Source organism: Lasiosphaeria miniovina (genome assembly GCF_030549165.1).
Source record: "Lasiosphaeria miniovina strain SMH2392-1A chromosome Unknown B0T26scaffold_8, whole genome shotgun sequence".
NCBI lineage: Eukaryota > Fungi > Ascomycota > Sordariomycetes > Sordariales > Lasiosphaeriaceae > Lasiosphaeria > Lasiosphaeria miniovina.
This window is the reverse complement of record NW_026848227.1, coordinates 1,409,821-1,426,668: the sequence shown is the minus strand read 5'-3', so window position 1 is coordinate 1,426,668 and position 16,848 is coordinate 1,409,821. Positions and strand designations below refer to the sequence as shown.

At 52.2% G+C, this 16,848-nt stretch overlaps 6 protein-coding genes and 1 non-coding gene across 7 annotated transcripts; 4 read left to right on the top strand and 3 right to left on the bottom strand.

The window, feature by feature from the left end:
* Positions 1 to 1,101: 1,101 nt before the first annotated feature.
* On the bottom strand, positions 1,102 to 1,850 carry B0T26DRAFT_495052 (uncharacterized protein). Its single transcript, XM_060435345.1, has one exon. It carries the CDS (start codon positions 1,578 to 1,580, stop codon positions 1,197 to 1,199), a length of 384 nt encoding a protein of 127 aa, XP_060290172.1. The 5' UTR covers positions 1,581 to 1,850; the 3' UTR covers positions 1,102 to 1,196.
* Positions 1,851 to 1,972: 122 nt separating this feature from the next.
* Positions 1,973 to 2,100, bottom strand: B0T26DRAFT_t247. The gene has a single exon. It is a non-coding gene; the product is annotated as a tRNA-Arg (tRNA).
* Positions 2,101 to 5,749: 3,649 nt separating this feature from the next.
* B0T26DRAFT_658173 (uncharacterized protein) lies at positions 5,750 to 6,571 on the top strand (the record flags this gene model as incomplete). The annotated part of the gene is made up of 2 exons (XM_060438847.1): positions 5,750 to 6,295; positions 6,359 to 6,571. The coding sequence occupies 2 exons, from the start codon at positions 5,750 to 5,752 to the stop codon at positions 6,569 to 6,571; spliced, it is 759 nt and encodes a 252-aa protein (XP_060290171.1).
* A 2,192-nt stretch (positions 6,572 to 8,763) lies between these two features.
* On the bottom strand, positions 8,764 to 9,012 carry B0T26DRAFT_730823 (uncharacterized protein; the record flags this gene model as incomplete). Its single annotated transcript, XM_060443026.1, has 1 exon — positions 8,764 to 9,012. A coding segment is annotated over exon 1 (224 nt), but the record flags the coding sequence as incomplete, so codon positions are not given.
* Positions 9,013 to 9,705: 693 nt separating this feature from the next.
* B0T26DRAFT_792590 (uncharacterized protein) lies at positions 9,706 to 11,743 on the top strand. The gene is made up of 5 exons (XM_060446873.1): positions 9,706 to 9,854; positions 9,910 to 10,080; positions 10,272 to 10,645; positions 10,676 to 10,693; positions 10,765 to 11,743. Exons 1-5 carry the CDS (start codon positions 9,737 to 9,739, stop codon positions 11,380 to 11,382), a joined length of 1,299 nt encoding a protein of 432 aa, XP_060290169.1. The 5' UTR covers positions 9,706 to 9,736; the 3' UTR covers positions 11,383 to 11,743.
* A 2,229-nt stretch (positions 11,744 to 13,972) lies between these two features.
* On the top strand, positions 13,973 to 14,558 carry B0T26DRAFT_730819 (uncharacterized protein). The gene has a single exon (XM_060443025.1). It carries the CDS (start codon positions 14,238 to 14,240, stop codon positions 14,451 to 14,453), a length of 216 nt encoding a protein of 71 aa, XP_060290168.1. The 5' UTR covers positions 13,973 to 14,237; the 3' UTR covers positions 14,454 to 14,558.
* On the top strand, positions 14,238 to 16,848 carry B0T26DRAFT_792580 (AAA domain-containing protein). Its single transcript, XM_060446872.1, has 3 exons — positions 14,238 to 14,551; positions 14,641 to 14,994; positions 15,051 to 16,848. Exons 1-3 carry the CDS (start codon positions 14,541 to 14,543, stop codon positions 16,609 to 16,611), a joined length of 1,926 nt encoding a protein of 641 aa, XP_060290167.1. The 5' UTR covers positions 14,238 to 14,540; the 3' UTR covers positions 16,612 to 16,848.

Below are 16,848 nucleotides of genomic sequence, written 5' to 3'. Positions count from 1 at the left end.
GGGCATTTCTCGGTCGTTCTCATTATTACTCTTGCGTGCCTCCTGCGTTCTCCATCTGGTAAGTTAGGTGACCAGCTTTTAGACCAACCCCCTTTTAGACCACGCACTAAAATTGCCACCCCACCACATCATAAAATTCAATTGCTCACAGATTCGTCAATTAGATAGCTACGTTAATACAGATTGCAGTGTCAGATTCCTCTTCTTCTGAAATTGTAGAATCTATAACATTCTTTTTAGCAGCTAATCTTTGTGCGCGGCGGATCTCCTCAATACTAGTAAAGGCCTTATTGGGGTCGATTTCCACCCTCCTTCTCTTCCGGCCTCTCGCACGTTCGAGGTCTTCCTGGGCCGCTTGAAATTGTTGTCGAATGGTAGCCAATTAGAAGGCCATGTTATCGAATCCTTTGTAGGCTTTCTGCATAAAAAGCCGTTCGCTGGCAGTACGTTTAGTACCACGTAGAAAACGCTCCCCCTGAGCCGAGAAATCCTTGGCCTTTTTAGGGGCAAACCACAAAGGCCGGCCCTACAAATTCTTGCCCAGAATAGGGTTATTGAACGACTCAAGGCCTGCAGAAGGTGTGGGGGCTGCCGTACTAATGCAGCCATTGGAATTCTTAATAACGAGGCTGTTGCTTAGGGGCTTCCTTAGGGAGACTGGCCACAACCCTGAGGCCTTCCAACTAGCCTTGATATTTGACTCGGTCATTCCGTAGATTTCGGCGCGCCTATAGCATTCTAAAAAGGCTCGTTTTGCAGCTACAGAGTCGATGGTTAGGCCAGAAAGCAAGTCATTCAGCTGTGCCCTGTATGTAAGAGAAGGCAGGTACGCCTGATCAAGGTGGTCACAATAGGAGCAACAAGCAAGGCGAGCAATGACTGGTATTGGCGTAAGACTTCAACCTGGCCTGAGCTAAAGAAGTGTGCGAAGGCCATGGTCTATATACACGTGAAAGGGGTTACGAGTCATCCTTGCGTGGCCAGGGTGGTAGTGGCGATAGTGCGTGGCCCTGTTAGCGGTAGCGATAGTGGCGATAGTGGCGAGGGTGGCCCTGGTGGCAGTGGCCATGGTGGTTACGAGGGTGGTTTCCTTACAGACCTCTCGGATCAATCGCAGGGCAGATCGGAACTGCGTCTGAGGAGAGAGAGGTCCGTTGGATTGCTGGCTTGGTTCGGGAGAGGAACTGGCCAGCAAATTAGGCTCTGGCCCGGGTATCGGTATCGTGACTTGCATCGATTGCCCCCCGGTCTAGGGAAATCGTACGAAAAGTAAAGCTTATAGTCGGATCGCAACTGCCACGTGGGCGCATGGGCGCATAGAGCCCGTGTGATCCGTTGGGGCATGGGACAGTAGTAAACGTTTCCGGGTGAGAAGCAAAGAGGTTGCTCAATACATCTTCATCCCCAATGCCGTACCATTGCCCAATACTGGAGCTTTGGCTTACGGCCGATCGCGAGGGCGAAGGGTCGGATCGTGGGGTATTGTTGTTGGTTCGTTGGCGCTTCCGAGAATGCGACTGATTGTCAAGATCATCGCTCCCTACTTGTCGCTTCGAATGGCGACTCGAACGGGTTTCCATATTGGCAAAGCAAGGGATTCTTCGTCAAGAAGGCTTGTGATGGCTTCGCTTCGTTACGTGCATTGGATTTAACGCGTCAAGCTGAAGGGAGCTCTGGGCAGCTTCTGTGGGTCAGTTGAGACAGGACTTCGGAAGGTTGGTGGCAGAATTCACTTGCACTAACAATAAAAATTGGGCCAATCAACGACCGGGATTTTCATGCTTCCCTAAGGGTCATGCCTCCCTATCAATTCGTCATGCCTCCCTATCAATTGCCTTTCCAAGTTGTAGCTAAAAAATAAAAAATGTAATCGATACGTGTCACGACAATAGGGATTATGACCAAAAGAAGGACCTAGAAGCTGCCACTTGATTTTGTAAATTATAACATAATGAAAAAAAAATGAAATCAAAACCTCCGGCGGGACTCGAACCCTGATGTTTTGTTAGCATCAGATCAAACCAGTTAGTGCGTTGGACGCGGAACGTACCACAATCCTCAGATCAGGAGTCTGACGGGTTACCATTTCCCTACGGAGGCAGTTGACCGCTCGGCCACGCTGCCGGCTCTTTGTTGAGTTTACGTTATCGCAGTCTCGCCTATGAACCACAGCCCACCAGTTGCACTGAGCTCGGGCTACAGTGTCGTTCAACGCGCCTTTCAAAATAGGATAGACAAAAACAATAGACAAAAACAGGATAGGACAAAAACAAGATAAGAAAAAACCGAAAGGAAGAAAATAAAAAGGGAAGAAAAAAGAAAACCAAGGACCTTAACGGCCACAACTACGCATCGGTACATACTTGCTTCTTTAAAACAAAATAGGACAAAAACAAGATAAGACAAAAACAAAAAGGAAGAAAATAAAAAAAGAAGAAAAAAGAAAACCAAGGACCTTAACGGCCACAACCACGCATCGGTACATGCTGCCTCGTGTTTGTGCCCGCTCAGAAATGACTATTTGAAGAGAATTAAATCACAAACTGGGATGCACGGAATAAGCAAGACGTAACCATTGAGAGCCAAGTAGCGACCGTGTTTCTCGCCGAACCTGTCCGACGCGAGCGCCGTCGTGTGCAGCCGCGCCGTCGTGTGCAGCCCGCCAGCGTGATGAACTGCCAGCAGCAGCCCAGCTGCAGCCGCGCCATAAACGTCTCCTGGTTGGCGGGCATGGCTTTCTTCTAGTTGAAGGATGGCGGGGTTGTCGCGAGCTTCGGCTCGAAAAGCACGGTACTGTCTGGTGCTGTAACCCTCTTCATTGTTTCCTTGCAGGCAATCGGTACGCGGCTCTTTTTTCTTGGTCGCCGTTTGACTGGCTCACCGTCGGGCCTCTCTCGGTCAGGCAGGAAAGTCAGGATTGACCGGGTAGAGGAGGCGTCGAGGGAGACGTCGAGGTGCCAGGAAGGTCTGCGTCGAGAAGCCAAGAAGATCTGCGAACGGCGTCGAGGAGCCTAGAGGAATTGAAAACGTTAGCTAGTAAAATGCTAAGGGAAATGTTCTGTGATCTTCACCTAGCTGCTCGGTGGGTAGGCCGGTTAGGGCGCCGAATACTCCCACGTGGCCGCCTATTAGATGCTGCGTGTCAAATTCTGAAGGATGGGGCGACGCCTTGGCATCCTCGCCTGATCCCATCATCAGAGTCTAGTCAGATGTCGAGGGCAGGAACTCGGCGATAAGCTGTCAGACGGCCAGGGGCCAGCAGGCAGCTGTGTCTTGCCAAGCGCTTTTCGACGCGTACAGGGCTGCAGGACAGCAGCCCATCACAGACAACGGCATCCCCTAATAAATCTAGTACTAGCACCTGCTATTGTATGACGGGCTGTTAGAGTGTGCTGTTGGTTGTGCTGTTGGTGTGTACCTGCTGTTGGAGTGTGCTGTTAGTGTGTACCTGCTGTTGGAGTGCACCGGGCTGTTGGTGTGTGCTGTTGGAGTGCACCTGCTGTTGGTGTATGCTGTTGGTGTGTGCTGTTGGAGTGCACCTGCTGCGGTGTGTCTCGTCGTCGTACGCGGGTTGAGCAAATCTGCAAACCTCTCCTGCTCGGACAAACGAAAGCTAAAATAATTAAAACACGAGACCGAATTACAAGCCCAAACTGCTAAAAAGCTGCACTCTGCATCTATCTTGTTCGTCGGTGAACCGTGGGGAACACACGTCTCACCTCTCCTAGCACGGATTTATCTGCCGATTTCGGTTGTCACAAAGAAGTTAGACGACCACAGATCTTGACTGCGGGGGTCCGTAGTGTGAACGGAATACTGCAAGGAAATAAATTAAATCAACTCTAGAATGAGATAAATGGATATACATGTAAGTTAGGTGGGGGAGTAAGCGAACGCCACTGATCCAGAACATTCTAGATAAGCGAGGAACATAACCAACCCTCTTATATAAAAAGCCCATAACTCAACCAATTCTTTTCCAATTCTCTTCATCTTCAATTCGTTTTATTCTTCTCTTGACAATGGTTTCATATACAGAAGAAGACCTCCGCAAGGCTTGCGAGGAAGCCGTCAGAACACATCGATTACGCAAAGTCGCGCGAAAATGGAACGTTCCACCCTCCACCCTTTATGGCCGTCTACATGGCTCCCTACCTCGAAATGTTGCTCATCAAGATGAGCAAAGGCTTACACAGACCCAAGAGGATCGTTTAGTCGAATGGATTCTTCTTCAACAAGATTTAGGATTGCCCCCTACACATGCACAGATCAGGGAGCTTGCACGCCGTATTCTAGCTGAAAGGGGGGACTCCTTACCACTTGGAAAGGGGTGGTGCCGTGCCTTTCTTAACCGCAATCGAATTTTGAAGACTCAGAGGGCCAAGAGAGTCGATTCGGTCCGCGTCAACTGCGCTACAGAGTCAACAATTCGACCTTGGTTCAACCATTTCCAAACACCAGCTATCAAGGCGATTAAGCCAGAGAATCGCTGGAACAAGGACGAATCTGGTATTATGGAAGGCAGAGGAACCAACGGCCTTGTCATTGGAAGCCGTGCCTTTAAGGCGCTTCAAAAAAAACAGCCTGGAACCCGCACTTGGACCACTTTTGTCGAATGCATCTCAGCAGCTGGCCGTTGCCTTCCTCCTTTGGTCATTTTTAAGGGGAAAAGCGTTCAACAACAATGGTTTCCTTTGGATATGAAGCCATTTCAGGATTGGTTCTTTACAGCAACTGAGAAAGGATGGACTACCGATGAGACAAGCCTCAAATGGTTAAAAAATGTGTTCATTCCTCTCACCAAGCCAGCAAACTCCTCTGAGAAACGACTCCTTATTATTGATGGCCATGGCAGCCACACAACTGCCGATTATATGTGGGAGGCATTCACAAACAATATTCACATTATTTATCTGCCTCCCCATACTTCCCATGTCCTCCAACCCCTAGATTTGGCCATATTTGGCCCCCTAAAACGACTTTATCGCAGACGGCTTGAGGACCTTCTTGCTAACGCCTTTGACGACTCTTCTGTAGCCGGAAAACGTGCGTTTCTGGAATGCTACCAGATTTCACACACAGAGGCAATTACCTAGAGTAATGCTAAGTCAGGATGGAAGGCATCAGGCCTTTGGCCCTTGAATGTCAACAAACCGCTAAGAAGCCCACTCCTCCTCAAGAATTCTAATACTTCACGCCCCTTAAGAACTACTATAGTTACCCCAGAGGTTCGCACACTCCGTATGCCAATCCTGGAGGATTATGGAGACGATCGGGTGCAGTGGAGGACTCCTAGAAAGGCACGTGATTACGTTGAGCAGGCAAAGAAGTTCGCACGCATCATCAAAGCAATGCCAGCGGATAAGCTCTTCCTCAGAAAGATTGGTAAGGCTTTGGATGAACAGGCCTTTGAACTGGCTATTAGGAAGCGAAAGATTGAAGGTCTAGAACACACTCTCGAATCAATAAGAGCCAGAAAGAAGAAGAAGGTTGAAGAAGATCCAAATACCACCTTTGCGAATATTCAGACTATTCGTGAGGCCCAGAGAGCTGTAGGGCGTGCAGCAGAGGTTTTAGAAGATGCGGAAGAAGCGGATGATTCAGAGGATATCAAAGATTGTATTGAAGTTTTGTAAATAAAAAGATCACCCTTTCTTTTGTTGGAGGGTTAGTTGGGACTCCTGCTTATACAGAATGTTCTAAATCAGTAGTGTTCGCTTACCCCCCCACCTAACTTATCATGCGTCAGATGCTTGAGCTCTCCCCCGAGGTTGTGGTCCAGGCCATCCACGAGCTGGAAAAACTGGGTGAGAGATGTAAGGAGCGTGATGTCTGCAAATTCTTCGAAGCCCGTATCTTTCCCGCTGATGACCGAACTGGATCTTTGTCATTATCGGGCGACGCGAACATGGCTTGTCACCTCGTACCTAACGAAGAGACGGGAGTTACACAGCCACGCCCTGACCTGCTCTATGGTTATCATGCTATACCTACTTTCACCTTGCCACAGCGGACGACATTACGCCGGCTCCACAAGGAGATTCAATACTACGCAGACGCGTTCACGGACCTGTTGTTCCCCTTCTTAGTCCTCGAGTTTAAGGCTGATGCAGGGACTAATAGAAGCCTCTGGACCGCGGCGAACCAGTGTGCCGGTGGCTTGGCCGCTTGCATCCAGGTTATCAACCAACTCAACGCGAGACTCTGGGAGGCCGGAGCCGACGTACATATTCCCAATCGCTGCTACAGCCTAGCCATTAACAATACCGTCGCTCAGCTCTATGTTGCGTGGAGAGTCGAGGAGGTTGAAGATCAGCGGGGAGTCGAGGAGGAAAGAGATCAGTGGGGAGTCGACGAGGATGAAAATCAGGTTTTCTATATCCAGCGGGTGGCCTCTTTCTTACTTTCGGACAACAGCGACTTTATACGCCTCCACCAGTGGGTGGCAGCCATCCTCTATTGGGGATATGGAGTACGCCTGGGGGACATCCGGCTCGCTCTGGACGACCTCCGAAAAGCCATGCGGTCCTTCATGCCGCCAGCCGAGGAGCACAGGAGGCTATTCGGTTAGTCTGGTCACCATCAGAGGAGCGCAGCAGGTGGTGAACTAGCAGGGCAGTAGATAGTGAACTACCTAGGGTCGCTTTTGCCGTGGCTCATTTGGGTTTTTGTTATTATTCGCCGTGTTTATCTCCTATACATGTTTTGCCTGCGGACAGATAGATCTCGAGCAATCTACCGCGTCTTTTCTAGTAACCTGTAAACTGTAAACTGTGCACTTAAGCAGACTCGGTAGCCATCCCCCAAACTGCAGGTGCTCCCTTCTCCTCTGCCTCGTGACACATGCAATCCACACGGCTCGGTCTAGAGCTAAGCTACCCCCCAAACTGCAGGTGCTCCTTCTCCTCTGCCTCGTAACACTTACAATCTACACGGCTCAGTCCAGAACCAAGCCATCTCCCAAACTGCAGGTGCTCCCTTGACAACTCGGTCTAGAACCAAGCCATCCTGTGGGTGCTCTCTTCGTGTTGCACCTTCTTCCCATGTGCTACCCCCTTCCCGTGTTGCACCTTCCAAGTGCATGCCGTCTTCCCATGTTACTTCCAAGGACAACACGCCCTGCCACGCAATCTATGACTCGCTTCGCAGGTTTTTCTCTTCTCTTCCTCTGCCTTTTCCGTAGCAATCTACATTGCCGTCTTGGATCAGCCATCCCGCTAAACGCAGGTGCGTCTTTTCTCGTTGCCCTGCCTTGCTGACACCGCCAGCCGGAGCCGTCCCGGCCTTATGCTGCCGTCCGCAGCCATCCGGCCGCCTCCGTCCGGCCTTGTCACCGTGTCCTGCAACGACAGCATCTACTCGCAAGCCATCCCCGTTACGGCCTTTACCGTTGCCCGTCACCGTGTCCTGCCAGCAATCTATACAGCCGTCACGCCTTTTCCCTCCGACACAGCAATCGGCATTGTCTTGTCTTGACACAACACAGCAATCTGGCTCGGTCTTGGGTCAGCCATCCCGCTAAACGCAGGTACTCTCTTCTTTCTCGTTGCACTGCTTTCCTCTTCCCTGTGCTGCACGCCTTGCTGATACCCTACCGCAGCCGTCACGGCCTTCGACACAGCAATGGCTCGCAAGCTATCCCGCCAAACGCAGGTGCGTCTCTTTTCTCGCTGTGCCTTGACATTCCGCAGCCGTCACCTTCAACGATAGCAATCCACATGGCTCGTCTTGAATCAGCAACTATAGGCGCGTCTTTCTCGTCACTGCCTTCCTCTTGCCCGTGCTACACTACTTCCTCCCGTGCTGCACTGCGCTGACATCCCGCAGCCGTCACGGCCTGTAACGACAATCTATATTGCGGTCTTGATTAGCCATCCTGTAGGTGCTTCTTTCTCGTTACACTGCCTTCCTCTTGTCACTGCCTTGCTGACACTCGCCGGACCAAACCTCGAGGCACGCGTCGACTGCGGGAAGCAGCGGCAGCAGCAGCAACAACAGCAACAACAAAGAGTGAAAGGCGTGCCCTGTATCAACAACAACAACAGCAGCAATAACACAACAACAACAACAACAACAACAACAACAACAACAACAACAACAACAACAACAACAACAACAACAACAACCTCAACAACAACAGCAACAGCAACAACCTCAACAACAACAGCAACAACCGCAATAACAACCTCAACAACAACAGCAACAACCGCAATAACAACAACAACGACAGCGACGCACCCTTCAACAGAGTCGGCCATTCCACAAGATGGGCGTGGCATTACCATCCCTCGACACATCAGGGTGGCAAGACGACAAGTGGCACAGACAGGTGGAAGACGGATTTGCTCGACGATCCCGAGTTGTGAGTCCAAGCTGTCTCTCTCCCTCTCCTTTCCCGCTGATAGTGGCATCCCCAGAGTCCCAAGCCCCCTCCCCTCCCACTTCTTTCCTTGCCCTTGCTGATATAGTGGCATCCACCCCGAAACAGAGATGATGGAAGCTGGTGGTAAAGCGGACTTGCTTTCCATGAGAGAATCCGAGACCCAGAGATGGAAGGTGAGTCCCAAGCCGTCTCCCTCTTTCCTTTCCTGCTGACAGTGGCATCTACCCCGAAACAGAGATGGAAGCTGGTGGCAAAGCAGACTTGCCCTGCATGAGATCCTCAGCTCGACAATCCCGAGTTGTGAGTCCAAGCCGTCTCTCTCTCCCCCTTCACTCGTCCTAATACGGTGGCATCTACCCCATAGAGATGGAAGCTGGTGGCTGTAAGGAAAAGGACACCCCAAACACCAACTGCGCGCACAGGGTGCGCGCCCACCACTTGTCACCAACTGGCTAGAACACTGCCAGCTGGCATACGCTACGCCGTGGCGCCACGACCGCAGACTGATGCCCGGGCCGAACCCCTGAGCAGGTATATAAACAATGGCCCTCGCCCATCTTCCTTTGCGAGGGCCAGGTTGAAGTCTTACACCAATACAAGTCATTGCTCCCCTACCTTCTTGCCTGCATTGTGACCACCTTGATCAGGCGTACCTACCTTCCCTTACAGTGGCAAAGATGGACTTGCTCTCGATGAGAGAGAATCCGAGACCCATAGATGAAGGTGAGTCACAAGCCCCTCGTCCCAATCCCCCTCGTTGTGAGTCCACTCCGTTCCTTTATCTCTCTCTTTCTTGGAGCTGCTGCTCGAGAGAAGTATTTGACGGTAGGGCGTCGGGCATGGCGCACAGCTGAGGATATACAACTTGGCGAGGGTAGAAACTAGCCTGAGAGAGATTGTAGGCGCCATGAGAGAAAACCCGCACGCCAGCCCGTGTCAGCAAAGAACGCCAGCCCACACCATGTCTGTAGGAATACTTGTCTATACCAGTGTCAGAACGCCAACCCATAGTATCAGCAAAGAACGCCAACCCAGTGTTCTGACACTAACAGTGTCAGGGAGAACGCCAACCCACACCGCCCGCGGCAGCTGCCTGTCGTTTTGCTTGACGTACACCTACCCAAGGTACCTTTTTTTTTTCACTCTCATGGCCGCAGGCGAAGCCGAGCAGCGTTTCCGTCTCCCGGCGAACGGCTCGAAGCACTGCGCGCATCACGCTCTGCGAGACATTCTCGAATGTTTCTGGCGTCAATATTACCACAAATGGCAGGTCTCGCAACGGCTGGTGTATAACGCGAGCAATCTGCGCGTTGCCCGGCTCGGCCGTCGGTCCTGCAACTGGACGGAAAGACAATGGCACGCTCGGAATGTTGCGCTAGCCATTCTCTAAAACTGGGCGCTGGCGGTGGTGGTGCCGCCTATGCCGTCATCGTCGTCGCCGTCCAAGATCATCTAGTTGCTATCGCCCGATGTAATTACAAAAAACCCGCTCTTTCCGACCCGCCCGCGCTCGTCCCCGGCCCTAGACGCCTGGAGGGCCGCCACCGTTAGCTTCACGCTCGACGCCGACGCGACAACCGGCTCGCAGGTCCGCAACACCACGGACGACTCTGCGCCCGCCGAATTTGGCAGGGTTCCGCCGTCTTCGGGGGCCTCGAAAGCGCGGGACGCTGCCGCTGTCGTCGTCGACAAAAAAGGTAAGAGGCGTTGCCGTGCGACGAGAAGAAACCCCGGTTTCCATGACAAAACAATAGGCGGCCACCGCTCAGTCGGGACAGACAAGACAAGCCACGAAAGACGTCTCGACATCTTCACTCACTCGGCCATTGCGTCGGGGCGATTGAGCGCGAGTGGTTGGGCACTAGAAACGACGGGAGTGGTGCTACAGCTACTGTGGTGCGGCGCCAGAAATCACGAGAAGCTGCGGCCAGAAATGGTGCTGCAGATTCGCATCTCACAAACCACATGTCTGACACCCTCATTGGCAACAGGGTTATTCTGAACGAGTTCCCAGTGCTGCCCGTCTACCGCCGACATCCGATCCCGCTAACCGCCTTTACAGTCACTGCCACGGCCCCCGGAAGCACCGTCATTGCCACGGCCCCTGGCGCCAGCCTCGATAACAACCTGGGTCTGGGTGGCCGAGCCGGACGCGATATTGGTCAACGCCCAGGCGGCCTCAAACTGCACAAGCGTATGCGGGGACCTTTTTTGTTGGCCTTCTCAATCTCGCGGCCAATGACCTCGGGGATCAGCTTGGAGGTGCGGCACGGCCACTAGACTACGCAGCAGGTACACGCCACCGTCACGGTACGTCGAGTAGTTCTGGTTATTGTTTATCCTCGGCTCTTGGCCGAACCGACGCCCCTTACCCGCACCAGGATTCCGGCGCTGATGCCCGCCGTCTGCAGTTCCCTGACGCCCCGGGGCTCACCGTGGAATCTGGCTTAGTACGCGATTCGACCGGCCCTCGCCTCTGGCGCCGTCGATGCGCATCTGCTGGCTGCCGCCCTTCTCTGTATGGCTCGGTGGACATAAACAGCGCATTCCGCAGTGCCGCTGCGTCATGGGATGAGCGTACATACTCTCCGCGCTTCTACTTCTGCGCCGCGTCCCACGACGGAGGTCTCACGACTCTGGATGGGCCACGGCGGCGCCGCGGCCATAGAAGGGAGAAGGTTAAGCGTAAACGTGATGTGCCTCCCAAGGCTCAGGAAGACGATTTTGGAAAAAATCAAGCTCTTAGCCGAGCCACGAATCCGGTTAGTTCAGCCACGCAATGCTTTTTTCTGGTCTCGATCCTATCTGGAGTTAGAGACCTCTCCGACAACTATAATAATAAAGGTTACAATTTGCGGAACTCGGCCTCGTGCACGACACGCGGCTCGCAAGCAAGCAGCACCGCGACCCTCGTGCACGACACGCTGCTCGCGAGCAAGCAGCACCGCGACCGCTCGCAACCGGTCGTCGAGGCCCTGCGCAGCCTCCCGCAGCTCTGAGTTTTGAAAAGTTCGTTGCCGGCTCTATCTCAGAAGCCATTGCGCGCTCGTATGACAGGCTGCTGGGCCCAGCCACGCGTCCATCTGATGGCGCCCGTAGCTGATGCAGAAACGCCTCCGGAAACGGACGGCGGATATCTGGGTCACAGATCAACGTGACACTCGATAACAACACGGCAACTTTGCCATTGCGCGCTTGTATGACGGGCTGCTGGTGCCCAGCCACGCGTCCATCTTGATGGCGCCCGTGGCCGATGCAGAAACGCCTCCGGGAACGGACGGCGGATATTCTAGATCGCAGATCAATATCACCGCACAGTCAACTGCATGAGACAAGGCTGCAATATGGTCGCTGTATTCGTAGAATCTAAAGCTAAGGAAAGAAAGAAGAAAGGAAGTTTCTAAAGCTTGGGCAGGGCGCAGGGAAATAGGACGTGGGGTGCACGGGCCATCTAGTCTAGTGGGGTCCGGGTCGGGCCCACTATTCCAGAGTTGTCTGCACTTGCCGTGACAATCAACGTGACACTCGATGACAACACGGCAACTTTCCCGCTCAACCAGAGCCTATACCTCGACTTCTCGCAAGTGCATCCGAGAGACCTGAAGAGCGTCTTCGCGGGCCTGTCGTCGCAGCGTAGTTCAGAACGGGTTTGGAACTGATGAACTGCGTGTGGTAGGGAGGGAGTGGAAGCGGTTTAGCGTAAGAGCCAAGTGCAGGGTAGATCGCAGGAACTATGCCTTACGGTCTCGTATAACAGTGCCTTGTGAGAGGCACTGAGGGAAGCAGCCTGACTGCTACAGATCTGTGGAACTCTGCTACAAGCCTGCTACCTGGGCTGTGAGAACTCTGCTCAATAGTCTACCTCGTGGGCTGTAGAGAACTCTGCCCTGTGACCAGGGTCTTCTTGGACAGGGAGAGTGCTGAAGAAGACAAAGAAGAGTTGTATTATGAAAGATATAAATACAAAGAGTAGTGAGTGCATGGCTTGAGGAAGGTATAAATGCAAAGAGTAGTGAGTGCATGACTTACTTGAGGAAGGAAGGAAATCTATCCAAGGGAAAGAACTGGCCTTATATAGGCCAGAGGTAGGTCTTCCGGAGACTCGTTGTGACGGCCTGCCTAGGAGGGTTAGGAAGTTAGAGGTTAAATGCAGTACTTTTTGTATTTCCTGGTGACAGCAACTGTGGTAGAGCTAGTGGTGGCATTCTGCGCTCTTCCGCTGCCCTACTCTGAGGGGGAGAAATATATGCTTTTGGTTCAAGGCATTCAAGAATAGTCAAGATTATTTGAATGATAAATGATAGCTCTGAATGATTAGACGCATTCCCACAAAGCCGTGTTTTGTTGGATTGGCTATTGTCAGATGGACAAGGGTTGCATGTGGAATAGAGCTCATCCCAGCTGAGCTCTAGTGTGGTCACCCGAGGTGAAAAGAGGCTCAGGGGAGCTGAAATGACGTGGCCAGTTCAGCTGGTGTGGCTACTTTTGCCACCACCATTGCCACCATTTACAACTATAATAGAGGCCCTCTGGCAGGACCAAAAAGAGAAGGAGGACAGAGGAAAAAAGAAAGTTGAAGTGCTGAATCCAACATGTTTCAAGTCGCTATGAGATGTCGTACTATCAGCTGATCTTTCTCATGACTGCACCATCAACCCGACTTCACCATGCTCTGCTCATGTGGTCCTAAGCTCCTTCCTTTATTTCATTCGAATTTGAGCATACGCTTTCTTTGTCATTCTTTGGCCTTCTACAGAAGACCTTGGTACCGGGGTAACCGCAGCCGCCTCAGGGCCTGATCTTCTCGCGAAAAATGAACCAGTTTTCGCCATTTTTCGCGAAAAGGGGTGACTTTGCAACCCCTATTGGAAGCGCTTACGCCAAGATGTACTACATGGGGCCCTGATTAGTCCAACTAGCCGTAAATAGAGTAGATTGCTAAGCCCAAGGAGACTCACCGCCTTCGTTGTTCAACGCTGGATGGTGTGTTCGTTGTCGTGGCCATTCTCTCCAGTCTGGCCAGTCCAGCTGCCAGAATGAATAAAGTCGCCATGGGAGGCTTGTTGGTTGGAAGGTCATTCTATTTGGGAGCAAATCTCTACACAAAACAGATCACCAGCCAGCTTCACGACGTCCTCGCGCGCTCACTCGCATTCTTGTTACTTTTTACAGGCGTGGAACAGGGGCCTGTTGCTAATTTTGGCTATTTTTTGCGAAAAGAGGCCCCCGAAAAGCGAGATTTGAGTATTCGCCAAAACTCAAAAAAACGGCAGTATTCGGTCATCACGGCTCAGTTTTCTGGCTTATTGCAGTTAGCCACGGCTTGCATTAGCTCGGTACATTGGCTTCATGGGGGGTTCAGGGGTGGCGGGCGGCTTCCCATTTTTCAGGCGAAAAGTGCTGCCAAAAACGGGAAAGCGTCCCAGAAAACACTCTCTTGGCATGGCTGGGGTGCTCGCTTTTGGCGAAAAGCCATGAAAAATGGCCATTTTTCGCGAGAAGATCTGGCTCTCATCGCTCTTGTTCGGACAACAGCCCCATCCTACACGTCCACCCCCGCCTGGCACCTGATAGACTCCACCAATTCGCTCTTACCATTGGTCGAGTCACCTCGCGTCAATTATTGCGGACCGCGTCTTCTTCCTAGCGTTGCCAAGTGGGCAGTCGGGCCTTGTACTTGACTGCTAGCCACACTGTATTCTTGCGGGCCTTCTTCCCTTCCGTGCATTTTCCTCAAATACACCACTCTCCTAAGCTGCAGTACCCCGCCATTTTTGCGCCCTCGCATTCCTCAATTTTGTCCTACAGAACTACTGTCCCGATCTCTTCCACCCACTGCCGTGGGGCTTGCATCATGTCCCAGCTCGGGAAGATTGACACAATGCAGCGCGCTCTCAACATTGTCAACGAGCATGTCCACTTTAGCCCTGAGGCAACCCAGGGCTGGAAGTCGAATTCGGAGCTCCCACAAGCTCGCGAGATTCTAGCAACTGAAAATGACACGAAGGATCTGCCAGAGAATCCCGTCCATACTCCCTGGGCCTCAAAGGAGGCCTATCTTGAGGCGTAATACGAGATCCTGCGTCGCGAAGGAGTTGAGGGTCTACGGTTCTCCGTAGGACTCTACAAAGATGCGATCAAGAACAAGAAGGTACCAATGGATGATGAGTTCTCATGCATCTACACCAGGGCATGCTCTATCTATTCTTGCCTTTTAACACACTCACGCTGATCATCGCATTTCTCTCAGGTTCGAGTCAAGTCATATCTAATGTCACGCCTCGGCCTATCGCACGCGTCGAGTTCTCGACAAAGCGGTCGACATGCAGGATTAAGTGGCAGCAATCGAAGAGACTCAGGCCGGGGACCATCGTCGCGATTTCTACGAAGGATGACAACTTCAAGACAATCTGCAAGATCGCCACAATTGCCCAACGGCTATACCGAGATGGCCTTGACCAGGACCCGCCACTTATTGATCTGATGTGGGCGAATACAGAGGATGCCGTTTTGGATCCGAACCTGGAACTAATCATGGTTGAGTCTCGAAACGGGTATTTCGAGTCAGTACGCCACGCACTCGTCGGCTTGCAGCACGCCGCTCAGACATAGTAAGTTGGCTACCCCTTTACAGCGTCATATGATACAGAACTAACAACCCTATTAGTTCGCCTTTGGACAAGTATCTTATTGGCAACCATGTCCACGATACACCACCCGCGTTCATTGAAGAGTATCCTTGGATGGACTTCTCTTCACTCATCCACCGCGCCACCGAGAACGGCGATACTTTGCGAGAATCCATGAGCACCTTTCATGTTCTAGAGGGTGGCCCTCCTGGCCTTCAAGGAGCTTCAACACTAGACGATTCGCAACTCGAAGGCGTACACAAAATTGTCTCCAACGAGCTCGCAATTGTTCAGGGCCTCCCTAGCACTGGAAAGACGTTTACATCCATAGAGGCGATTAAAGTGATCCTTTCCACCCGCCGCAAGCAAGGAGGTCCGCCGATTATTGTTGCCGCCCAGACGAACCACGCTCTGGACCAGATTCTTATCCACTGTTTGAACAATGGCGCCAATATCCTTCGAGTTGGCAGAAGGACCGAGAGTCCCATGATTCGACCCCACACGGTGAAAGAGACTCGCAAGCGCTACCAAGAAGTTCAAGACAAGCGACATCGAGGCCTTGTTCATTCTCATCGCGCCAACATTGACGCCATTCAAGACTTGGTTAGCGCCGTCTTTGGCGACAACCACAACCTCATTAGTCCTTCTGCACTTTTGGATGCGGGGGTCATCACTCAGGATCAGTTATCATCGTTGTATGACGAAAGCATGGAGACTGATGTTGAGGAGGGGCCGTTTGCGCTCTGGCTTGGTGAGAGCCTCATTCCAGCTCGGATCTTGCGGGACCAGCATCCAACCCAGCAAGACCTGGATGAGGCCGAGGCGAAGCGTGAAGTTGAGTTCGACGGCGACCTGGACAATATCGCCGAAGACGAGGAAGACTTGGGCCGTATCAGGGGCCAGCTAATTGAGTTGGCTCACATGTGGTCTGGCAGAGAACCCTCGCATGTCTCGCGTTGGCAGCGCGCTGCTGCGCGTGCACTGGCAGATAACAGCGATTTGTTTTGCATCTGCCCAGACATGCGCGGTGCAGTATACCAGCTCTTGCAGGCTAAATTGCTGGAAGCTACCACGTCAAAGCTCACCTCCCTCTTCGCTCAGAATGTTTACCTATGTAAACATCTTAAGGTAAGTAAGTGGGCTAGAGACATTAATTTAATTGACTCTGAGGGCATCGAAGTTGTTGGGTGTACCACGACGGGCCTCACCAAGTTTCGTGGCTTTTTAGCTGCATTGATGCCTCGTTCTCTCCTGATCGAAGAGGCTGCCGAGACACGAGAGGCCAACATTACGTCGGCTCTCTTCCCGAGCCTCCAGCAGCTGATTCTTGTCGGGGACCATCAGCAGCTGACGCCTAACTGCGACATTCGATGGCTAGGAGAAGAGCCTTACAACCTCAATGTCTCTCTCTCCCAGCGCATGGTCAATCTCAAAATGCCTTTCGTGATGCTTCAGCATCAACGCCAGATGAAGCCCGAGCTAATTAAGCTACATTTTGAAGCCGTTCTACCCGGAGCTGCAGGGCCACCCCGTTGTACAGGACGCCGCCAATCGACCAGACGTGCCCGGAATGGGTGGTCGGAACTGATTCTTCTTTGATCATGAATGGCCAGAGGAGATAAACGTTGACAAGAGCAAAGCGGAGAAGTAGGTGGTGGTGCTAAGCACGTGGGTGGTGAGGCACATGGGCCACACCCCAAATACAATGTAGCTAATAGAATCAATCTTGTTACATGAGCCCTGTGGCGACTGTGACATCATCTCCCCCTCGAAAAAAGCCTCGCCCCGAGGCGTTCAAATCCATCCTTAGAAAACCGTCAGAAACTGTCAGTCGGG

Coding starts and splice junctions, on each gene's coding strand:
- B0T26DRAFT_495052 (XM_060435345.1), bottom strand. CDS start 1,580: ATGGAAACCCGTTCGAGTCGCCATTCGAAGCGACAAGTAGGGAGCGAT.
- B0T26DRAFT_792590 (XM_060446873.1), top strand. CDS start 9,737: ATGGCACGCTCGGAATGTTGCGCTAGCCATTCTCTAAAACTGGGCGCT. Junction 9,855..9,909: donor TCTAGTTGCTATCGCCCGAT/GTAATTACAAAA, acceptor CCCCGGCCCTAG/ACGCCTGGAGGGCCGCCACC. Junction 10,081..10,271: donor TGTCGTCGTCGACAAAAAAG/GTAAGAGGCGTT, acceptor GTGGTGCTACAG/CTACTGTGGTGCGGCGCCAG.
- B0T26DRAFT_730819 (XM_060443025.1), top strand. CDS start 14,238: ATGTCCCAGCTCGGGAAGATTGACACAATGCAGCGCGCTCTCAACATT.
- B0T26DRAFT_792580 (XM_060446872.1), top strand. Junction 14,995..15,050: donor CAGCACGCCGCTCAGACATA/GTAAGTTGGCTA, acceptor CAACCCTATTAG/TTCGCCTTTGGACAAGTATC.